Source organism: Magallana gigas, chromosome 2 (assembly GCF_963853765.1).
Source record: "Magallana gigas chromosome 2, xbMagGiga1.1, whole genome shotgun sequence".
Classification (NCBI taxonomy): domain Eukaryota; kingdom Metazoa; phylum Mollusca; class Bivalvia; order Ostreida; family Ostreidae; genus Magallana; species Magallana gigas.
Window position 1 is genome coordinate 46756704 of NC_088854.1, and position 21369 is coordinate 46778072.

General features: G+C 32.3%; 2 protein-coding genes across 2 annotated transcripts; one reads left to right on the forward strand and one right to left on the reverse strand.

Moving 5' to 3' along the window:
* Positions 1 to 12076: 12076 nt before the first annotated feature.
* Positions 12077 to 14920, reverse strand: LOC105330912 (tetraspanin-18). The gene is made up of 8 exons (XM_011432852.4): positions 14833 to 14920; positions 14553 to 14614; positions 13924 to 14205; positions 13674 to 13748; positions 13304 to 13408; positions 13019 to 13198; positions 12839 to 12922; positions 12077 to 12759 (listed from the first exon to the last, which is right to left on the reverse strand). Exons 2-8 carry the CDS (start codon positions 14610 to 14612, stop codon positions 12559 to 12561), a joined length of 987 nt encoding a protein of 328 aa, XP_011431154.3. The 5' UTR covers positions 14613 to 14614; positions 14833 to 14920; the 3' UTR covers positions 12077 to 12558.
* Positions 14921 to 15190: 270 nt separating this feature from the next.
* Positions 15191 to 20254, forward strand: LOC105330913 (CD63 antigen). Its single transcript, XM_034444917.2, has 7 exons — positions 15191 to 15389; positions 15829 to 16104; positions 16211 to 16288; positions 16429 to 16536; positions 18784 to 18963; positions 19176 to 19259; positions 19827 to 20254. Exons 1-7 carry the CDS (start codon positions 15336 to 15338, stop codon positions 19938 to 19940), a joined length of 894 nt encoding a protein of 297 aa, XP_034300808.2. The 5' UTR covers positions 15191 to 15335; the 3' UTR covers positions 19941 to 20254.
* The last annotated feature ends 1115 nt before the right edge of the window (positions 20255 to 21369 follow it).

Genomic DNA, 21369 nt, shown 5'->3' on the forward strand with positions numbered 1-21369 from the left:
GTATGCGTACTAGGCTAAAGCATATACAAGACTGTATTATGACGGAAATGTGATAGAAATTGGCTTAAGGATGGAGTCTTTTCTGGTTTTCGACTTGTCAAACGTATATTTGATTAATTGTTCATTAAATCAAGATGAAAGGAAATTAAAATAATATATTTCTTTTTCTTTTTTATTATCGATCAACTTGGCATAGAAAAAATAATCAATGTTTAGAATCTTACATTGACTATATTTTTGGCGTTATATTGGCGTAGGAAAATATCACATGTTTCGCAATTCAGAATTGCTGCAGATTAATGAGTCTGTTATAGCATTTTAAAAACAATAACATTAATGTTGGATTTGTGAACTAATGATATGATACTTGGGTCTCAGAATATGTTTTTAAAATATGATTTGCCTATCAAATTACATTTTTATAAGCTTTTTAAAGCGCCCATTCTATACATTGATTTTTGTGAATAAAAATCATTAAAATCAGTTTATTCTCTCCTATTAAATGGTCAATATAATAGCTTTTCTGTCAATTTATATCTTTATATAAAGTCTTCATTATACACAAAAATCAGAAATATTTTATTATTTGAAACATAAAAAAATAATCAAAATTTCTTCAAAATTTAAGAAAATTAGAGGAAATGCGGGCTAAGCAATATCAATTTTAGTATAAATATTTATTCCAATTTAGTAGTATAAGCTGATAGACATTCTGATTTTCTATCATTTCATTGAAGAATAAAATCTTCAAATCTTAGACAAATGTCTACAGAACTACAAAAAAAAGAGCTACTCTTATTTTTATCATTCTTTACGTTGAGCAGGGTGACATGTCAGATATTTATAAAGTGCTACTGCTGACCACTGTGAGTCGGATCATTATTATGGATTTGACCGCATTTATTTATAAGGTTTGGAATTTTGAGGTAGATTCCGTTCTGATAAAAAGAAGGTGCGGGGAAAGCAGCTCTCCACTTTTCTACTGGAAGCTGCATGTAGACTCCTCTTTTTATGCAAGGGAATAAGGCTATACCCCATGTATAAGAGAAGATAATTCCGGTTTTACGTAATGTGTCTAGTCAAGGACAAATAAGATCCCATAGATTAATTGTTATAATATATCATTAAAGACCATGTGATATATGTATGTGTATGTATATGTTTCTGTGTATGTGCAGATATTTATTTGTAAAAATTAATGTATTTTTACTATGTGCATGGATCAAATGCATGGATCAAAACACTATTAAACACTACAAAAGAAAAATGTTATCATTATGACTTTATTTTTTTTTCTGTTTTTGAATTTATCTTTGTTACTCTGTTTTTGAATTTATCTTTATTACGTTTGTTTTATAGCACTGATGTGTTTTTATCATATGTGATTTGTTTGTAATAAATAAACAAATAATAATACATGCAACAAAATACTTGGGATTATTAAATAGCCATCATTGTCAAATTGATATGTTTCGGGTTCTGAAGAACATACAGTCTCGATTGTTTTATAATGAAATTGTTATTAATTCTCACTGTGGTCCTTTTTTTATTGATGATTGATCACTTGTAAGTATACTTTTAAGCCGAGTGATCATAAGTATTATAATTCGTTTAATTTATTATTAATTATAATACATTTTGCGTTGATCTCGACGCAAAGTGTAATAAAGCAAAGTATTATATCAGGCAGACTTTAACGCCTTTCATTTAAAAGCGCTCATTAAATTCGGTTGTTTAAAATAATGCTTAATATGTCAATCTTTCACAGTAGATATCGTATTATGAATTGTTTTAAAGAAGGCATCCGATGAATGAAATTACTCTTTTACGACATCTTGAGATTGAAAAATGACTTCCACTAAAAATCGACATCCTACTTTATCTAGTATATAGATCCTTCAATAACTAGTTTTTATTTTAGTGCCACAGTATTACTTAAATTGACAGACAGATGGGCTGCAAAGCCAGTGGGTTAAATGTATAAACCCGTAAATTTAAAATTTGGCAGGAAAATTAGAGTTTAAGGTAGTCCTATACTCGGCACTAAATGGACTCAATCATTAAATGCTTAGCTTTAAATGATAAATATACATTCTAGCAATACATATACAAAAGAAAATATGTATGTTTACGTGCTAGTTTGTTTGTTATCAGCTCTCAGACGGGTGTACCCCCTTGCGAAAATTATTGACAATTATGAAATTTGCCAGACGTCCGTTTTTCCTAAAAATAATTACCAATTTTGGAAAAATTAGAACTGAAGATTCAAAATAGAGTATAAATATTTATTTAAGCCATATCTCATCAATAATTTTGCGCAAATTTTTGTAAGTAAGTACGCTTTATGGACCTGATGTATCAAAATAGAATACAAAAAATCCATTGCTAGTATCGCGTTTGGTAATTTTTGTACTATTTTATGGACTCAAACTTAAATTCATGGTGTTTATTCTATTGATTGACATCTTATAAAAAAGATTTGGTAAAATAAATTATATGTTGACGGATTACTTTTCACGCTATAAGCTCTAAAACAAGTAGACCCTGACGAAAAAAATCCGTAAAAATCACATTTTGCTAGAGTTTTCTGCCTAGATCTGTCAACAATGTTAGATATCATTTAAACATTAATTAATTGACGATTGATTAAATTCGAAATAGCTTCTGTCTCTAAATTTAAACCGGTTTTAGTAAAAGAAAAAGAAAAATTCGGGAGGGGGGGGGGGGTCAAAACAAAGAAGATATAAGCATACCTGAGATCCTGGTTAATCAGAAACTTCGTTTTTCATTTTACTTTAACAGAATCGAGTTTCTCAACATTAATCATTTCTATCTCTCATAGAATACATAAATTACCGTTCTACTTGCTAATTATTGCCATTGTTTACAACAGCGATGTAGAGCAAAATCAATACCGGGGTATCAAAACGCTTTGTAAAAGTCGAACCAATATTGTAAAATCCGTATTATGACGTAGTGCGATACTCGGACTACTTTAAGCAAAGATTTAGACAACGTCGTTCATATTTGGGCCAATCCTCTTATATAGGACGTATTTTTGCACATTGGCTATGCTATCATCATACACTAAATTAACTCTGAGGACCAATTTAACATCTAGGCCTAGATTTGTGCACGAAGTTTAAAGATCAGCTTTCTTTATGCTATTGTCATGTTGTACTGGGTGGCAGTAAATACAAAAGGGCTGCGAACGATAGCATTTTATAGCCGCCTAACTAAAAGTAAGTTTTTGAAAATTGTCTAATTAAAGTTATTTTTTATACTAATGTAAACAATTATGTATATTTTCATTATATATGAATATGAAGCAAAGAGAGATAACTTTGTATTTTGGGTTAAAATAGCTCCTTTCATAATAGAAAATAACGGAAAACGGAAATGTTTTTTAAAACATTTAAAAAAAAATTCCTTTTGAAGGGTTTTATATATTGTTATTTAGCATATTTTTACCAAAGGATTTGTTGTTTCACGGGGGGGGGGGGGGGGGGGGCATACATGTGTATGTCTACGGACAGAAATATATTCCAAAAAAAGAATTTTGCTTTGTAAATTTTTTGAAAAATAATTAACAGATATGAATTAAAATGAAATTTTACTTTAATATCTAACGTAAACATGTGATTATTAAGTTTTTATGCACATATCTAAATAATATTTTCCTTCCTCATAGAGACCGATTTCAATGAAAATTGTTTAAGGGGGTCTTAAACAAAGCAAAACTTTTGTTTAAAAATTGATAATTTGACTACAAATTTTATTTTGATATAAATCAATTAGGATTTGATCATACTTTTAGTAAATAAATTTGTTTTTTAATATCTGACAGAAATTCCGAAATGGTTGGATGTAAAATGTAGGCGGAAGACGGGCGTTCACGTCCACAGCTCTTTACAACATGAAATGTAAATTTTGTATTTACTGCCACCCGGTAAATTAAAAATTTACAACAAGACAATATGTTTAAAATATCAGCTGTATGCATGTTACATGTAATACAACCATGCTTTTGCATTGCTTTTCTTTCTTTTCTTTTTATTATTTATGTAACCACAAATTCTAAAATATGTGAAATGTTAACCTCTTACATTTTATCACAATAGCAATCTTTCAACATACATGTACCTTTTAGGTTTGAAATTTAGAGATTTTCTTCAAAGAAATCATCTACATCATTTGTGATTTGCATTTAATAATTCAAAGTAATGTTATAAAAAGAGTAGCTGCAGGTCTGTAGCTCCTGGTCTGAAAAAAATTTGGATGGACGACCTGGGAACTACATACAAAGAAAAATCATACCGTGACCAGGCTACGCTCAGGTCACAGTAAGAATTCGTTCCATATACCTGCAATGTAGCAGCTGAGAAGCGGATCTGCTTCGCGTCAATTTTAAGTCTGTTAAAATAATCTGCAGGGGAAAAAACATTTTTGTACACTACAAACCTTTTTGAACATGCATATGTAGTTAAATCCACAAAATAATCCATTTAATGGGTCGTACCAAAGCATTTTGTTAGTATACGTTTGAATTTGCCTGCCATTTTGTCAGAAATCGCACTCGGATCTTATCATTAACATGGCGACCGTAAAGAGCGAATTTTCAAACGTGATGTTAAAAGTGGTAGTGATTTCGTTGCAAAAACAGTAAATGTGGTGAAATAGGATTATAAAAGAGCAACATTGTAGTCATATGAAAATTTAGGCGAGATACAGCTCGATATATTTTTTTATTTGGTACGAAGCGAGTAAATGGGACGATTTCTATCGTTAGATGTCCGTAGGGCATCTGTCGTTTTAACAATAGAACATTCTATCTAGGAGCTACAGTGCCACCCATTGAAAAAAGGGACGATGTTAGAAGTTAATTGGATGAAGAATTTAATGATACTTATTGTTTTCACAGAAATTGCGTTTAAATAAGGTTCCCCATTCCAAAACTTGCGCATATTTTTGTGCGCAATAAATACACAACTTTTTCAATGGATGGCACTGTAGCTCCCAGGTCGTCCATCCGGTTATTTTTCAGACCGGGAGCTACAGACATGCAGCTACATAAAGAGATGAACATTTTATACAGAAATCGCTATTTTTTTACTTAAAGGTCTTGGATTTCTTTCATTGCAATTCCCTGCAGAAGTTGTGAATTCTATTTATTGATTTGGAATTGTACATTATAGAATGAATATTTAACTGGGGAAAAACAAAAAAATTCGAATCATTCCTGCATCACTTTTATTTATATGTACATTGTGATCGATGAAGTTATTATTCACTTGCGGTTTTTCAAACCACCCGACGTTTCTCGGAAGTATCGCTATGCAGACATCAACATATGAAACCACACAACAAATCATTCTAAGCAATACAGACTTTATTCAATGTCACTGCACCCAATTTGAACAAATGCAATTTATGGATGGGTTATGAGTCAAACTGGGCAAAGGATTCTGTTTTGACCTTAATCTTTGATACAGAAACGTTGCTCAAGGTCATTGCACACCCTTTACCTTAATAGGTGAAATATGTGCCAAGTTGGGCCAATGGGAATAATGATATGCTTTAAGGTAGCTCCATACTCGTAAAATTCTCTGAGGAAAGTTGAAAAACCGAACTGATTTCGACTTAATAGACTTAAATGTCATCAATTGTTAGAAAAAATATACATGTCATCACACTTTTTGAGATGCCAGATAAACATAAACTAAAACATATTTTAGCATTAGAAAAATGTATTTTTTTCTGTTAAAAGTAAAATCTTGTAGGCAGAAATTTGTTTTTCTTGTTTAATTTTAATGTCAACTTTATCAGAAAACTAAAATCACAGAAATATTTTAAATTTAATCGATGGAATAAGAAAAACTATAGCATTTAGACATACAACCAAGAGAAAAGTCAGAAAAAGAGTTATTTCCCCTTTGCATAGATAAAATATATAAAAATTTGGAAATTTAGTATAAAATTGAGTGCGAAAATATCTTTAACCTACCAATAATTCTAATTACATCCATGTGATTATATTCACATAAAATAAATAAAACTATCTTGCACAATTTTTAAAGAATTCAAAGTTTTACAAAAAAGTGTGACGTCACAGAACACTGGATCTACTTTAAAGAAATGATCTGGGATGGACAGAGACAAACACTATCAGAATGATCACTACTAATACGTCATCAACAGAGCTAGGGTCCAAAATGCGTCACAATATTACTTACCAAAATGCATAACCTGCAATCTGATTAGTTAAATTAAATTGTCTTCTGCAGTCACGGAACATGGCCCTTAATGGATCGTTGTTAGATGATCTAAGCTTTCTGCTATTGTAGAGATCCTGAAGTTTATCATATTCAGATTGCTATATACCGTATGTTACAAGTTTAAAGTCTTTATCTTAATGTAATCTTATGTCAATTATTCCAAATGCCCAATTAAACCATTTCGTACATGAAAAATCAACAAAAAATGTTAACTGCACATAAAAAATTGTTTTGTATTCCTTTTTAATCTTTCGTTTTATGATATTTTAAACCAGTTGAAATAAAGAAAGACAACTCTTAAATAGGGTCTTTCATACCATGCTTTTTGTACATGTAATGACTTCTTCTTTAGAGGTAGATTCAAACCAAAATTATTATTCATACTTACGGGTCTAATATTGTTAAACGCTAAGCCTATTTATAGAAGCAAGTGCATACAGCAGAAACGTCTTACTCTTAACTGGTGTAGAAAACCATCTAAAATTGTCCATCTCATAGTTTAGAGTTTAGAATTGTACATTATAGAATGAATATTTTATTGAGGAAAAACATAAAAAATGGAAGCAATTCCTGCATTACTTTGATTTATATGTGCATTGTGATCGATGAAATTATTAGTCACTTGGGGTTTTCAAACCACCCGACGTTTCTCGGAAGTTTGAAGTATCGCTATGCAGACATCAACAAATAAATTTACTCAACAAATCATTCTAAGCAATACAGACTTTATTCAATGTAATTGCACCCCATTGAACAAATGCAATTTATGGATGAGTTTAGAGTCAAACTGGGTACAGTATTCTGATTTGACCTTAATCTTTGATGCAGAAACGTTGCTCAAGGTCATTGCACACCCTTTACCTAAATACACATGTAGGTGAAATATGTGCCAAGTTGAGCCAATTGGAATAATGATATGCTTTAAAGAAATGATCTGGGATGGTCAGAGACAAACACTATCAGAATGATCACTATTAATATGTCATCAAGAGAGCTAGGATCCAAAATGCGTCACAATATTACTTACCAAAATGCATAACTTGCAATCTGAATAGTTAAATTATAATGTCACGGAACATGACCCTTAATGGATCGTTGTTAGATTATCTACGCTTTCTGCTATTGTAGAGATCCTGAAGTTTATCATATTCAGATTGCTATATACCGTTTGTGACATGTTTAAATTCATTCTTTCTCTTAATCTTTATTCTTATTCGTATGTCAATCATTCCAAATGCCCAAGTAAACCATTTCGTACATGAAAAATCAACAAAACAGTGTTAATTTCTGCACATAAAAATTTGTTTTGTATTCCTTTTTAATTTTTCGTTTTATGATATTTTAAACCAGTTGAAATAAAGAAAGATAACTCTTAAATAGGGTCTTTCATACAAAATGTACCATGCTTTTTGTACATGTAATGACTTCTTCTTTAGAGGTAGATTCAAATCAAAATTATCATTCATACTTACGGGCCTAATATTGTAAAATGCTGGGCCTATTTATAGAAGCAAGTGCATACGGCAGAAACGTCTTTACGTTACTCTTAACTGGTGTGGAAAACCATTTAAAATTGTCCATCTCATAGTTCACTGAAAGGAATATTTCCGCATTTCTGCAACACTTTCGTTATGATTTCAATTTCTCCTTCCAATAAAAATGAGAAAAAATTATCAGAACTAGACTCTTGTTGCAAAAGCAACAAAAAGGTCTTCCGTTTTGATATACATGAATCAATTTAACCGTAGACATTGCTTCTTTTACATAGAGAAAATAGTTTATATGATAAGTATTGTGAATGATATATCCAGACGTTACTTCCATGTAAAACAACGAGATTGAAAAAGAAATCAATATTTGAAGTACTCTCTGTGACGACCGGAAGTTATGCCGAACTAAACAAAACAGGTTATACATTTGTACAATCATAAGTCAATCTTTCCTCAAAGTTTGGTTGTTAACGTTTCTGCCAAGTCTGAAATCTCTTTGAAACAATAGTTTTTGTCTGGAGACGGGAAAAGGACGAACGGAAGTGATCAATAATAAAAGCTGGTATTTTTCGTACATTTGCTTAGCGTACATCACTGTTTATCAGGCTAGATGAAACACCCAAAACATCCAGTTAAACTTGTTAAGAATATGATTTATTTGAATCCTTTCGGTGAAAACCGGAAGTGACAGTTGACAAAATAGAACCCTCTAAACATATCATCAATCAAATGTCTATCATTCATGAAAGCGTCGTGTCTCAATCACTTACAGTGACAAAAATCTTGCGGGCATCAAATTTGTAAAAAGGAAAGCTACATAGAGATATTTGAGATATCTCACCGGAAGTAACAACTATTTAAAAAATTTAACATTATAAAGATGACACATCTAAGATAGTAGACTAATATATCTATTCCATGTAAAAGAAATAAATAAAGAAAAATCAGAATTTTTGTTGTGATTCTGCTGACGACCGGAAGTTACGCCGAACAAAATAAAATAGTGTAAAAACATGTACATACATAGGTCTATCATCCCACAAAGTTTGATTGTGCAAGTCGACACCGTTATTGAGATCTCGTCGAATTAAGGTTTTTGTCTCGGGACAGGAAACGGACAAACGGAAGTGCTCAATGTAAATTATGTTAAAATTTTTTGTATACTTGCCGTTTGTACATTATTGTTCATCGAGCTCACTATAAATACCAAAGGAAAACAGTTAAGCTGATAAAAAGTTCGATTTCTTTGAACTCTACTTGTGTGGACCGGAAGTGATGGAAGACAAAATGAAACCGATTAAACATATCTTATCAAATGTCTATCATCCATGAACGTTTTGTGCTTTGATCACTTATAGTGTCTGAGATCTCGTTTGTACAAAATGTGTCTTAAAAAAAACGAACCTGAGATATTTCAGATATCCTACCGGAAGTAGAATATTTTTGTTAATATAACATTGCATTGATAACGTTTGTATAGATATATATACTTATATATCTATTCTATGGCAAAAGAAGATTTGCGTAAAAGTAGTTATTTTTTAAGTGCTTCCGGTGATGACCGGAAGTTACGCCGAACAAAACAGAATAGTGCAAACACATGTACATACATAGGTCTATCATCCCACAAAGTTTGGTTGTTCAAGTCATTACCGTTTTTGAGATTTTGGCGAAATTAGGTTTTTTGTCTCGGGACAGGAAGCGGACAAACGGAAATGCTCAATGAAAATTAAATTTGTTATTTCTTATTAACTTGCCTATATAACTTTATTATTTATCAAAATATCAAAAACTATCGAATGAAAACAGTTTAACGGATAAACAGCTTGATTTGTTTGAACTCCTCCGGTGTGGACCGGAAGTGGAAGTCGACAAAATGAAACTATTCAAACATATCTTCAATCAAATGTCTATAATCAGGGAAAGTTTCGTGTCTTGATCACATACAGTTTCTGAGATCTTGCGGGTACAAAATATGTTTTAAAAAAGCTTCCTGAAATAATCGAGATATCTCACCGGAAGTAGAATTTTTTTGTTTGTTGAACATTGCATAGATGACATATGTAAGGATCTATACTAATATCTTTATTCTACGGAAAATTAATAAAATACCTAAAAACAAAAATTTTTATAGTGCTTCCGGGGACGACCGGAAGTTACGCCGAAAAAAACAAATTAGTTTAAACACATCTACAACTATAGGTCTATCATCCCTCAAAGTTTGGATGTTCAAGTCTTTATCGTTTATGAGATCTCGATGTGACAAGCTTTTTTTCGCGGGACAGGAAACAGACGACAGGAAATAAATTTTCAAAAAATGAAAAAAACGCCTCGAGATATGATCATTCTCTAGCAGTCCTGAAAACTTGAAGTAAATCTATTCAGCCATCTCTGAGAAATCTTGTGGACAAAAACTGGGAAAAAAATAATAATAACTAGACTCTTGTTGCAAAAGCAACAAAAAGGTCTTCCGTTTTGATATACATGTATCAATTCAAGTGAAAGACATTGCTTCTCTCACATAGAAAAAAAGTGGATATGATAATTATTGTTAATGATATATCCAGACGTTACTTCTAATCAAAACAACGGAATGAAAAAGAAAATCAATTTTTGAAGTAATTTTTGTGACGACCGGAAGTAACGCCGAGCTAAACAAAAATGTTAACCATTTGTACAATCATAAGTCAATCTTACTTCAAGATTGGTTGTTCACATCCCTAATCTCTTTGAAACTATATTTTTTGTCTCGGGACCGGAAACGGACGAACGAAAGTGATAAATGAAAACAAAAGATGGTTTTTCTCGTACATTTGCTTAACGAACATCACTGTTTATCAGGCTAGATGAAACACCCAAGAAACTCAGTTAAACTTGTTAAAAACAGGATTTGTCTGAACCCTTCCAGTAAGAACCGGAAGTGACAGTTGGCAAAATTTTATCCGTTAAACACATCCCCAATCAAATTTCGATCAATCATGAAAGATTCGTGTCTCAATCACTTACAATGACAAAAATCTCGCGGACATCAAATTTGTAAAAAAGAAAGCTACATAGAGATATTTGAGATATCTCACCGGAAGTAAAATTTATTTGCTAATTTAACATTATATAGATGACATATGTAAGATTGTATACTGATATTTTCATTTTATGTAAAATGAATAAAATATGAAAAAAACAAAAGTTTTGAAGTACTTCCGGTGACGACCGGAAGTTACGCCGAACAAAACAAAATAGTGTTAACACATGTTCAAACAGAGGTCTATTATCCCACAACGTTTGGTTGTTCAAGTCGTCACCATTTTTTAGATCTCGTCGAAATAAGGTTTTTGGTCTCGGGACAGGAAACGGACATGCAGAAGTGCTCAATGTAAATTTTATGAAATATTTCTTGTATACTTGCCTTTTGTACATTATTTTTCATTTATCTAACTAAAAATGCCAAAGGGAAACAGTTAAACTAATAAACGGCTCGATTTGTTTGAACTCTTCCGGTGTGGACCGGAAGTGACGGAAGGCAAAATGAAACCAAATAAACACATCTTCAATCAAATGTCTATCATCTGTTAAAGTTTGGTGTCTTGATCACTTATAGTTTCTGAGATCTCGCGGGTACAAAATCTGTATTAAAAGAGCTACCTGAGATGATTGAGATATCTCACCGGAAGTAGATTTTTGTTGTTGATTTAACATCGCATAGATAACCTATGTATAGATTTATACTTATATATCTAATTTATGAAAAATGAATTAAATGCGTAAAATTACTATTTTTGAAGTGCTTCCGGTGACGACCGGAAGTTACGACGAACAAAACAAAATAGTTTAAACACATCTACATACACAGGTCAATCATCCCACAAAGTTATGTTGTTCAAGTCTTTACAGTTTTTGAGATCTCGAGGTGACAAGCTTTTTCGTCGCGGGACAGGAAACGGACGACCAGAAATGAATTTTGAAAAAATAAAAAAATCCTTCCTAGACTTTATCATTTCCTATTATTCCTGAAAATTTCAAGAAAATCTATCCAGTCATCTCTGAGAAAAGCGTGGAAAAAAATAAGAATAATAATAATAAGAAACATTACAATCACTATAAGGTCTTCCGTTGGAAACGGAAGACCTTAATAAAAAACCTTACAATCACTATAAGGTCTTCCGTTGGAAACGGAAGACCTTAATTAGCTCAGTCGTATACAAAAAGTAGCTGAAAATTTACGAACGATGTACGACAATGGATGGAAATGGAGAGCGCAAAACGTCACTTGGGTGACTCAGGATTCTTTAAAATTGATCAAAAACCCAATAAAAATGTACCTTAAAAATTTATTATTGACAAAACGTGGAATGGAATATGCTCAACAACTCAAAATAAACACAAACAAATAATGTAATACAAATTCAAAAAATGTTGCATTATAATACAGTACTTTGTTCCGAGGAAACACAGCAAATAACAATTAGGCACAATCGATTTATTTGATTGCAACAACTCGGTGTGCGGTAACACTCTTTATTTCGTTAAACACGACTTCCATGCGTGTTAAAATTTGGATTCAAATCTAAACGCATAAAAAATAGAAATGTTCTTTTTTTTATTATGAATCGAATAACCAAAAAACAAGCCTTAGGAAAGAAAAATTATTGACATATCTAAAGACAACTTTCTGATTTTAATTATATATGTGCGAACAATGGCTTATTAGTAATGAGTGTTTATTTGTAAAACAAAATTACATGTATTGGGAAACAAAAGCAAAAAAACTGTTCTCATTAATCTCTGTTTGAATGTTACATATAGACATGGGCGTTCGGTTTATCTGGGAGATGGTCTTCAAACGGGTTATTAGATATGCCTGGTTTTTCTGGTAGGGGCTCCACAACTGCGTTATTTGCCATCCTTCTATGTTTTCTTTCTTCCCTTTCTGTTGCAATTCGGTTTTTCTTCTTGGCTTCCATGAATACAATAATTGCCGCAGCAATAAGTATCAACTGAAAAACACAAAATATATCATATAACAACTGCGTGATATTCAATACGAAACTGTCTCGGAAAATTCAGTAAGCTTGCCTGAATTCCAAACCCAATGCAATAACCAAACGCTATGAATGTGTCGTTTCCAAACGAAGTATCCCAAACGGTGTCAAAACAGCCCTAAAAAGTGAATAGAAGTATTCAAATACAGGATATCCAAATGATGTAATGCTTTCTTTAAAAGTATATATATATATAGATAAATAACTACAGTACCGTTAACGCAGTATTGGGTTCAGAGGTTGTTGTTGCGCATGTCAGATCGCCGGATGTGGGAAGAGGATCGCAACATGCGATGGGCGTCTTCAATGTGTATGTCGTCCCTGAAGTAGTCACTGAACGAGTCCAGTTCGATCTCAGGAAATCCTTGTAATCATCCAACCCACAACATTTATACTGAAATTAAGGATAAATAATTTTCTTATACAGGTTAAGCAGCTGCTGCTACAGTGTCGTAAATACGCACATAGTTGGTGCTGGCATCAAACGATGACTAAGTACCTTGACCATAACGAAGTTCCAGCCAAGGCTCTGTATGTTCTGTCCGGCCAATCCTTTATAACTAGCAATGCTGAGGAGGACCAGTTCTTTGATTGATTTAATCACCTATGGTTATATTTAACATTTAAAGTTATCAAAAAACAAATACATTCATGTATAAACCATAAATACTGTTCAGTGTATAGGCTTTATATCGCCTCTCATTTTTCATATGTACTTTAAGTACATTAGATATGTACATGTAAAATTTGTATTGAAAAATACTTTTAGAAGATAGTTACAGTTGCACATTTTTACGTTTCGAAGCCATGTATTCAACTGTATTTAATCTGATACTTTTATGCAATGTATAGAATTTACAACTACATACCAAATCTTCATCACCATAGACTATGATCACAACTATCATCTCCAAAACCAGGAAGAAACAGCTGACAGCTATGTACTGAGGAATGAAATGAATGGTACAGTTAATTTTTAGTATATTGCAACCACAAGTATTTTGTACTGGCTCTCTCTCTCTCTCTCTCTCTCTCTCTCTCTCTCTGTCTCTCTCTCTCTCTCTCTCTCTCTTTCTCTCTCTCTCTCTCTCTCTCTGAATGTATTATTACTATACGCACTGTTAATAGAGCGCACTTCAATTTACAGCATCCTCCACAACATCCAAACAAAGCAATGATCATGATGAATAAACATGACGCCGCCAGCATCAGACCGACGTCATAGAAGGCTGTTGAGAGGGAGAGACCCGAGTACTGGTCCTCTGTCCCCAGGCCTGTGGCTGTCAGGGTGTCCTTTAGCTTAGTCATCACAGTGCTGGCGCCAATTAGGTGGTCCAGCACACTTATATCGGGGAGGATTATCATCACCACCCCTATTCCTGTGAAGACCAGGCATATTGTCTGAAATAGCAAAGATTTCACCCTCTGAAAGGCACTCAGAGATACATGATTGTATTGATTCTTTAAATAAAAGTAAATTATGGTATTGCTTGGATTTTTTGTCTTTGTAAAATAGGTGCTTGTTAACAAACGAAAATATGTTAACCCTTGAGGGGAAATAAAGCAATACACATTCTGTTCCACTTAATTTCCGCACTTTTCTTCACCAAGAATGCAATAGATATAAAAGGAAACACGTTTTATAAGAACGTTGTACAGTGCTCTTTAAAATAATTATAAATATTGTCTCTTGTTATTAATTTCTTTGACATTCTCCGTGATTTTATAAAGAAATCAGATCTACTTACGATGGTTACTCCGTTAAAAAGGGTCAAGAACAGACGAGTGAAACAGGAAAGGTATCCCATATCTATAAACAACAATTGCTATTCAGAAAACTGGATAACCATGCCTTGTTTTTTGAATGATCTCCGCAATTTTGATGAGCTCATAAATATATACACATCATTGAAAGATTTTCATAAATTGTGAAATTTTTATTATTAAAATGATTTTCTTTCGTTATTTTAGATCTCCCAGTACCTAATAAGAAACACCACAAAAAATGTTCATATAAAATACACAGACCTTCATTTAGTGTTCCATCGCAGAAGCATATCTTGATTTAATGATCGATTGTTGAGGATTTAAATTGTTTTGTTTGAATGCTTTAAGTCATAACCAAGGTAAGGTCATGCTATATTCATCAACACATTTATTTAATTAAGTTTCTTTTAATAACTTGTATTTGCATATATGTAGGATTTCTTTTTTTTAATGTTCACTCAGATTTCTTTTTAAAAAATCAGAAAAAAATAAAATATTTAAGATAGTTATTTACGTATTTACATATACAGTAACTGATGAAATAACTATTCTTATTGATAAATGACAAAACATTTAAAGAAGGGTATCGTATTTCATCAACATGTGTCTTTATTGCCAGTAAGGTCTTTGTTTGATAGAAGATAAATTTAAAAGGACAGACAATTGCAGTACCTTCCTTCTATACAGCACAGCTTGTTTTGTCGAATCAAAATTTGACCAAACTGTGAGGAAGACCCTAGACACCATTAATTGCCATCAGAACAATGGCGATTCCGTATGCACGTGTGTTTGTTGTGTTTGTCAACAGCGTATATGCGGTAAGAATACTTTATAAGTATACAAATGAAGTTACTATTTCATGATTAAAATCACCTATAAACAAAATTTATATTTGTTTCGCCATAGCTTGTATTTACTGTTCATTATATAGTTTATACGTTTACTTAAATATATCAAAACTAGCCAGAAATAGAAATGAGCTAAAAATCTACATCTAATAAGGATTATCAATGTTGAATGTATGATTTTTACGATAAAAAAGGCAGCATTTGAAAAGATGTTTCCTTTTGCATGCATATGTGCTTTTAATATTTTGAATTTAATGCAAAGAACTGAATATAAATACAAACCTTACACCGTATAAATATTCACAAAATGTAAGCTTTGTAAGTATTTTTTTTTTATATAGACTCTATATATGTAAGTTATCTTTATTTACATAGACTCTATATACGCAAGTAACTTTAATTTATACAGACTCTACTTTTGATCTTGGTCGGCGTTTCCCTCACTGTTAGTTTCCTGAAGATCTCCGACCCCCTCACCGTGTACAAGGGGTCTGTCATCACAGACATCAACAATGCCATCACCGCCACGGGCCTTGGTCCGGAGGATTACTATGGAGACGGCGACCTGATGCTGTTCCTGTCCGGCTTCCTCCTGGTTGTCTTTGTTGCTGGACTGCTGGTCCTTGTTGTTGCACTTGCCGGTTGCTGTGGTGGTTGCTGCAGAAATTCTGCAATAACAAAACTGGTATAATTTTGGTTTATTTACAAAATCAATTTTTATTAATAAAATTGTCAGATTCGTCATTGTCTGTTTAACTTTCGGGTATACTGACATGATCTTTACACTACAGTACGCAGCGATTCTTATCACGTTCCTCATAGTAGAATTCATCCTCGTCATCGTAATTTACGGATTCTCCGACAGTATGGTAAGGCTATGTACATTTACAAAAGTGTACAAAGAAAGTAAAATAAATCTTGTCCAATTCTTTAAAACATATTTCATATTTATAAAGCGACATATTTTTCTCATTAGTTATGATTAGTATACTCTCTGTTTCTGTTACAGATGATGGGTTCTATTAAGAAGACACTAACATCCGTTGTGGTCTCTGAATACCAAGGACTGGTCGGGAACAACACAGAAACCTTTGGATGGAACTTCATCATGACCAAGGTATACTTTTATCGATACTTTCAACAAACACGATAACGTATGAACTTGGATATAAGGGACATAACTCAAATTATATGTCAGTCAATTTAATAAATGCGTTTAACCATCATGTTTCTTTTTATACATCTCTTACTTTTAGCATATATTAAGGAGGGGATCTTTCTTTCGCTTCCTTGGAACAGTTTTTTAAACAATTCACAGTGTAGTGACTAATATTAATAAAACATATACATCAATATTCAGTAATAAAATTTTCTACTGAGTTGTATACGAAATCAATTTATCTAAAAGCCAGACGGTTTCGGATTTTAATCATGACTCTTGTGATAATTATCTTTCATTTCATTCGAAGTTCGAGGTTTATAGATCTAAGCATCGTGATAACTATCTTTTTCATATAAACTGCGTATAAGTGAAATTTTTAAAATAAGCAAATCAACTTGAAATAGTAGTTCCTGAAATAAACTGTAAAGATGTGACAGTTTTACTGTTCTTTACATAATTGGTTTTTCACGAAATTTGTGATTGCCAATTCCTTTAAGTCGCGACTGACACGAACGTTTTAACAATCTGCGTGGTGTTTTGTTTTTACTAGAGGGATGCCTGTCCATTCGTTGGTGATTTGGTTAGGTAAAAGTTGTGTGATGTGATAATGTCAAATATTGAAGTATACAAATATATCCATTTCAAAACAACGTAATTTTATTTAAAACAAATGACGAATTACGCTTATATAACGAAGAAAAATTGCCCGTCCCTGACGCCTCGTTAAAGGGCGTGCGTCACTGTACATGTGCATGTGTGACATTATATAAATAGTGCCTGTTTGGGAGGGTAACTGTTGAAATTGACACCTCGAGACAACCATTATCAACCGACGCGAAGCAAACACTACAAATTTTGTTTTATATATAGTCAGAAATCGTATATATAAATTACTTATTATTATATAAACTTTTGCAAGTTAATTACTGTTAAACACGCGAAATTGTAAATGCTGAATACCTGTAATAACCTGGGCAAATTTGATATACACATGTAATTTGATTTGAAATCGTACGTAATTCGTGCATTGAAGTTATCGTTGGTCAACTAAATTGATAGAGTAAATAATTTGTAATTCAATTTGAGCAGAATTATCCTGGTTGAAATTGAATATTTGTATATCAGTGTGATGTAAAAACAAAACTTGAATTGTTAGTTTTTCCCCTCTCTATATTTAGTTTACCGATTAATAGAGTTCATGTTCGCAGAATTCTTGTTCTTATGTCACTAGCGTTATTCATTGCAACAAATCACGACTAACTTTTTATTATTACACACGTTGACACTTTCTAAAATTATCTGTCAAATTTTTGTATATATTTAGAAGGAAGTTCGTAAATTTGCAATCTCTTTTCATGATTTAGAAATTATGGCGATGTCACGATTTACACAATTCATAGGACACTGTTATCAAGAATATTGTTTACATAGTAGTGAAAGTGAATGTAACAAAAACGTTCACGAGAACTTTACTACCATGCAAGATCATTCTATAAAAGTACACAAACAGACCATTAAAGAAAGTGTTCTTACGCAGTTTGAATAATTTACATGTACTTTCAAATTTGGATTCTATATTGACGGGATAAGTCAAGAGAATTATTTTTTATTTTTTTAACGCATTTGTCACATTGTTTATTGGTGTGTCCCCCGGCCACAGAGTAAAGGATGATGACCGAAAGGGTAAATACTATGAACTTGTCCACTAAACTCAAGGTTGGAAAAAGGCACAAGTCAATATTATGACTAAGACGGCCGTGGCCATTTTTATACCACAAGAATCTTGAAGCCTTTGAGATTATGAGCTATGTATAAAGATGTAGAACAATGTTTCAAAAACCATCACATAATTTTTTAAGGTAGATCTGATGGGTAATTTGTTTATAATCCAACCTCCTTAAGTTGAAGAGTGTTTGTAACAAATGCAAAAGTGTTATAATGATAATGACTTTGAACATTAAAATCTAGTCTTTAAGTAAAAAATAAAATCTAGTCTTTAAGTAAAAAAAGGGTAACAATTCGCCCAATTTCCAGATTAAAGTCCCCTCTCTGTGGGCAATGGCCAACATTCCTAAACCTAATCCTTGTTTTACTGCACTGGCTGGACGATGGGATTGAAATAAGTCACTAATCCTCGTTATTAATCTAAATTCCAAACTTGAACACCGGTAGGTTTATAGCCTATACTGTACACGCTTTCAGTACCAATGTTGTGGGGTTTATGGATACAGCGATTTCACAGCGACCGAGGTCTGGAAGTCTTCGCTGGTCGCCGGAGGAACAACGTATAATCTGAAGATCCCTATCGTGTGCTGTGACGAGCTGCCATCTTCCACTGACTTGAATTGTACTGGGACTAAAACTGGAACCAATGCCAACAAGGTATATATATATAGCTTGTGTGTTTTAAGGGAGGTAACTTAACATTCCTGCAACATCACAAATGATAAATCATTTTTGAATAGTTACTCTACTTTAGTAGTTTATGTAGGTATAAGTACATGATAAGCAACATAAACAAAGTATTAGTCTTTTATATTTTGTACACGTTGTGTGTGCATTGTGAATTGATATCATGGTACTTGCATTAATAGGGTTGCTTCGAGGAACTTTGGAAGGTGTCCGCAGGGAATTTACCTATTGCTGTTCTAGCTCTAGGGTTGGGGCTGTTTCTACAGGTGGGTATTCATTGTGTTAAAATCGTTTAAATTTTACAAAGATGTTTGTCTTTTGACATGGAAAATTCATGATCTTGGTAAATGACATAAATTATGAGCACGTGTTTTACGATGTGAAATTGTATGATGAATGTGTTTAATTTGCCATGTACTCCTCATAAAATAAAAACCAGAATGATGTTGTCTGTCTGGTCTCAGTCTACAGAAATAGAAGAAGGTCGTATCTATCTTCTTAATTTGTAGAATGGTTTATCTTGGCTTGATCTATTTATTACCAATTTAAATCTATTTTGATCTGAAATGACTAGAATATAAATGCATACAAATTTACCTGTATGCACACATACACCGTATAATCAAAATGATTTTAAAAAAAACCCATATTTCTTAAACTCCAATTGGTTTAATGATATCGCAGATATCAATGTAATTTATTGAAGTATTGTGCCATTTTATTGAGTTTTAAACAAAGAACAAAAGAATATTCTATAAAGTTCAATGTATACTTTCATTGTTGGAACAATAGACGCATTAATCATGGTAATACTAGTATCCCTATATGTTCAGGTATTACTGATCGTCGCGGCGTGTGATTTATCAGCAAAAGACAAGAAAGGAAAAGTGGAACCAGTTGTAGAAGTGGACCAAACAATGAAGCGTGGACTACCCTACAAACATTAAGATGTTATACTGGAATTCGATGGTTTACTATTGTTTTGTTTTTAAAAATCGAGTCACGGGTTCTGCGTTTTAAAACCTAAACCCGGAAGCCATGCTCTCAATAGCAATGTTGCCATTTTAACAATGAACATGACATTTGTTTTTTGTTTGTTTTTTTTTTCATTTTTCAAATGTTATTGTTCAAACTGTTAATATGATTTGTTAATTCATATACTTTGGATTTCTTGCAAATTGTTTGTTTATCGGTGTATACAAGTAACTTTTTATCTGTTATACCACTCATTTGTTATAAAATTAAAATTCACCATCTTGTATTCGCATATGTTTGCATTATAAATCAACCTACGTTGTTTCAACACATCTTCTGTTTTGACCTTTCCAGGTCATCCAGTTTAGAAGCCATGGGTTTGGTTGCTCTAAGTCGCCTGTTAATAATTAGAAGTACCGAGAATATTATCGACAATAATGATAATCACGTTAGGCGTGGCTATTTAGCGCCCGTCATACAAATCAGCCGAACTGAATGTGTGAAACGTCTCAACGATCAATTGTGTATTAATTAAGACATTCCAATTCACTCATTGAGATTAAACAAGAATGTTCCAGTTCAATGCAGTTTAAACTTATAAAACATGTATTATGTCTATCATTTTTGGTATAATTATATTACTTGTTTTTGACACGTTTAATCATGAACTAATTAATCATTTATAGGCAACCATTGTATATACATATAAAATAAAACGGAATTGTATTTGTTCATTACTCAGTAAAAAAGGCATATTGACTTAAAGGGACTTTGACACAATTTAAGCTCAAAATTTAAAATTTTATTTTTCTGTTTTTAATGTTCAGAATGGTTAGCATGGGTATTTTTAATACTTTGTTAAAATTTGAAAATCAACTATTGAGTTATAAGCAAGATACAGAGTTTAAAATTCTTTGTTTTGTTAACATAGCTCAAGCCTTGTTATTGTTTATGTGTCATATTGCTTTAAGTTTCAATCAAATGTTGTTTTCTTCTGTAGATGATATTATTTATGAACACATTGAATCAGTCTACCTTGTTTGCCACGAGTCATTTTGTCAAAGAAATGGTAGTTCCATACTTTACATTATTTGTAAACAAATATGATTCGAGCTTTGTTTACATAACAATGATTTCTTCCCTCTGTGTCTCTCGTTTAATTTGACTTCTAACATTCAAATTTTTGTTAATCGTTCGAAATGCGCAAGTTAACCATTTAATACATGAAAATGAAATATAAAATTTAATTTGATATAAAATTGTGTCTAAGTCCCTTTAAAGGGGCATGGTCACGATTTTGGTCAAAAATTATTTTTCCGATTTTAATGTTTACAATGCTTCAGTAAGGCATTTTAAATAGGCAACCAAAATGTGAGTGTCATTTGTTGAGTTATAAGCGAG

What these genes read in the sequence shown, in the direction of transcription:
- LOC105330913 (XM_034444917.2), top strand. Translation starts at nt 15,336, where the DNA reads ATGGCGATTCCGTATGCACGTGTGTTTGTTGTGTTTGTCAACAGCGTA. An exon ending in ACGGATTCTCCGACAGTATG is followed by an intron (nt 16,289 to 16,428) that starts GTAAGGCTATGT and finishes TTTCTGTTACAG; the next exon opens with ATGATGGGTTCTATTAAGAA. An exon ending in CTGGAACCAATGCCAACAAG is followed by an intron (nt 18,964 to 19,175) that starts GTATATATATAT and finishes TTGCATTAATAG; the next exon opens with GGTTGCTTCGAGGAACTTTG.
- LOC105330912 (XM_011432852.4), bottom strand. Translation starts at nt 14,612, where the DNA reads ATGGGATACCTTTCCTGTTTCACTCGTCTGTTCTTGACCCTTTTTAAC. An exon ending in TGAAGTGCGCTCTATTAACA is followed by an intron (nt 13,749 to 13,923) that starts GTGCGTATAGTA and finishes TTCATTCCTCAG; the next exon opens with TACATAGCTGTCAGCTGTTT. An exon ending in GGAACTTCGTTATGGTCAAG is followed by an intron (nt 13,199 to 13,303) that starts GTACTTAGTCAT and finishes CCTTAATTTCAG; the next exon opens with TATAAATGTTGTGGGTTGGA.